Source organism: Calidris pugnax, unplaced genomic scaffold (genome assembly GCF_001431845.1).
Source record: "Calidris pugnax isolate Ruff unplaced genomic scaffold, ASM143184v1 scaffold963, whole genome shotgun sequence".
Taxonomy (NCBI): Eukaryota; Metazoa; Chordata; class Aves; order Charadriiformes; family Scolopacidae; genus Calidris; species Calidris pugnax.
In genome coordinates, this window is record NW_015092014.1 from 9,626 (window position 1) to 11,916 (window position 2,291).

Below are 2,291 nucleotides of genomic sequence, written 5' to 3' on the forward strand. Positions count from 1 at the left end.
TTCTATCCCGGCCCCATTTCCCTCGCCGTGGTGTGATGGCATCAGGGCTCAGGTTCCCCCTGCGGCTGCCAGGGCTGTGTCTTCCAGGTGGAGCCCCCAGAGGAGCAGGGAGGTCCCCGAGGATGGTCCTGCCTGGGGGGGTCAGAGATTATGGGGGGTGAGGGGTGGCCCAGCTGGACATCACCCCCCCATTGGCAGTGGGGGCTCTGGTCTCACCTGCGCTGAAGTCCCACGGCTGGTCCTTGCATCGTTTCTCTGCCAAAGAGACCAACAACGTCTGGAGGGGCCCTGCAGGCTCCTCGCCACGGCCACGCTGGGCCACAACGTGCCGTGCTGTGCCACAACATGCCGTGCTGTGCCATGCCATGCCATGCCACGCTGTGCCATGCTATCCTCCACTGTGCCATATCATGCACCCAGTGGCAGAGAGGGACTGTCCCAGGGGATGGTGGGACCAACCCAGGGGATGGAGGGACCATTTCGGGAGATGGAGGGACCATTTGGGGGGGATGGAGGGACCGTAATGGGGGATGTCACCTTTCAACCATTCGCAGTTGTAGGTGCTGAATCTGCCCTTGGACTTGAGCTGGATGTAGGTACTCTTCCCATTCTTGGTGATGTTGGTGACCTGGAACGTCTCGAAGGGTGGAATGAGGACCTCTTCCTCAGTAGGGAATAAGGAGAAGTTCCTGATGAGGGCACCATAGCAGGTGTACACCGAGAAGAAGGTGTCGGTGCCGAACTGCTCAGCTTTATCCTTTCTGAGGGAGCTGGAGGCAAATTGGCCGAAGCGGATGAGATCTTGGCGCTGGGCGGTGAAGTGGATCTTCCGGATGCCCCGGTAGACCTGGTGGCAGTTTGTGGGAATGAAACTGCCACCTGTGTTCTGCAGGATTGTCACGGCCTGGGTGAGGAGGAAATGCATCGCCTTGAACTGGAATTTCTCCATGTATTCCTTGTGGGAGCGCCCACCCTCACGCACGGCCGTGTTGAACTCCGAGTACAGGGGTTCGTGCATGCTGTACGCAATGAGGGCTATCACATGTTCTTTCTGCAGCGGCGGTGTCTTGGGGACAGGACTACCCTTCCCCTTCCATGCCTCAACAGCCTTGGCCCAGGTATTCTTGAAGACTGGGTTTCTGGCGAACTCGGTGGTCATGATCTTCTCCAGCTCTTGATTCATTTTGGGGATGCAGCCCTGGTACTGGTCATCGAAGGAGTTGCGGGCCTCGTCCAGCTTGATCTCGGTGTTGGGCCCCAGGTCCTGCCATTGCAGGGGGTTTCTGATGGCCAGAGCCCCGGCCAGCAACACCAATGCCAGCACCAGGTTCTCCATGGACATGGACCTGTTGGAAAGGGTGCGTTGGAGGGCCATGGAGATGCTCCAATGGCTGGAGCCCCTCTGCTCTGAAAATGGCAAAGGTTGTGACAAGGAGGCATTGATGGTGATGGCAGCTGGTGTCCCTCCCCACTCCCCAGGAGCTTTTTGGAAGGTTCACAGTGGGGTGTGTGGGGGGCAGCACCCTGGTCCCCGCACGGCTGCAGCCCCCTCATGTTCCCCCATGGTTTCTGGGGGCCCTTGGACAAACCCTGGTTACCCACCTGCCGGGAGGAAGGAGCCCAAATCCCTGGAACCTGCTGTGAATTCCCGAGGAGCTTCCCTGCAGCCGCTGCCCCGTCTGGGTCTCACCCTGCCCCGGGGGGAGACGGGGACCCTCGGGGAAGGGTTTATATCTATCTCAGTGGTGGCTGGCGCAATGGTCACAGCCCTCCTGGTCCATCCCACCACCCCAGGAGCCCCTTTCTCTCTTCCTGGAAGGCATCGGACCTTCTCGGAAAGGGCTGGAGTTATGCAATGTTGGGGCTACTTCGTTTAACCTTGATGGTTTCCTCTGTTCATGTGTGTCCCCCCTGACCTCCTCCTCCTCCTCCAGCCCCAGGCGGGTTCCCCTTAACGTGCAGCTCCCCAGGGTTTGTGAGTTCTGCATCTGGGGCTGGTGCATCGTCAGCCGGGGCACGGAGCAGTGCCCTGTCCCTCCCCACGTCCCTTTGGGTGAGGGGACGCTCTCCAGGAGCGAGTTGTCCCCTGTCCTGGGGGACGCCTGGCTGGGAATTGCTCTTTTTGGGGCTGTTTTCAAAGGGATGGAATCAAAGGGCTGGGATGGGGGGGGTGGCGTTTCCCTGCCCCGACATCGCTCTGTGCCACAGCCAAGCCTCCCCACCGGGCAGAAAACTCCCATTTTTGGGGTAGCCAATGGGTTCAGCCCATAACAACAGCTTGGGGGGGACAA

General features: G+C 59.8%; 1 protein-coding gene across 1 annotated transcript in view; it reads right to left on the reverse strand.

The window, feature by feature from the left end:
- LOC106900195 (erythroblast NAD(P)(+)--arginine ADP-ribosyltransferase-like) overlaps positions 1-1,731 on the reverse strand; it is a 5,424-nt gene extending 3,693 nt beyond the window's left edge. The window contains exons 1-3 of the mRNA XM_014962184.1: positions 1,603-1,731; positions 538-1,346; positions 217-255 (exon numbers count right to left, since the gene is read on the reverse strand). Coding sequence (XP_014817670.1) covers positions 217-255; positions 538-1,342 — 844 coding nt within the window. The 5' untranslated portion in view covers positions 1,343-1,346; positions 1,603-1,731. The remainder of the gene's footprint in view (positions 1-216; positions 256-537; positions 1,347-1,602) is intronic.
- Between the last annotated feature and the right edge of the window lie 560 nt (positions 1,732-2,291).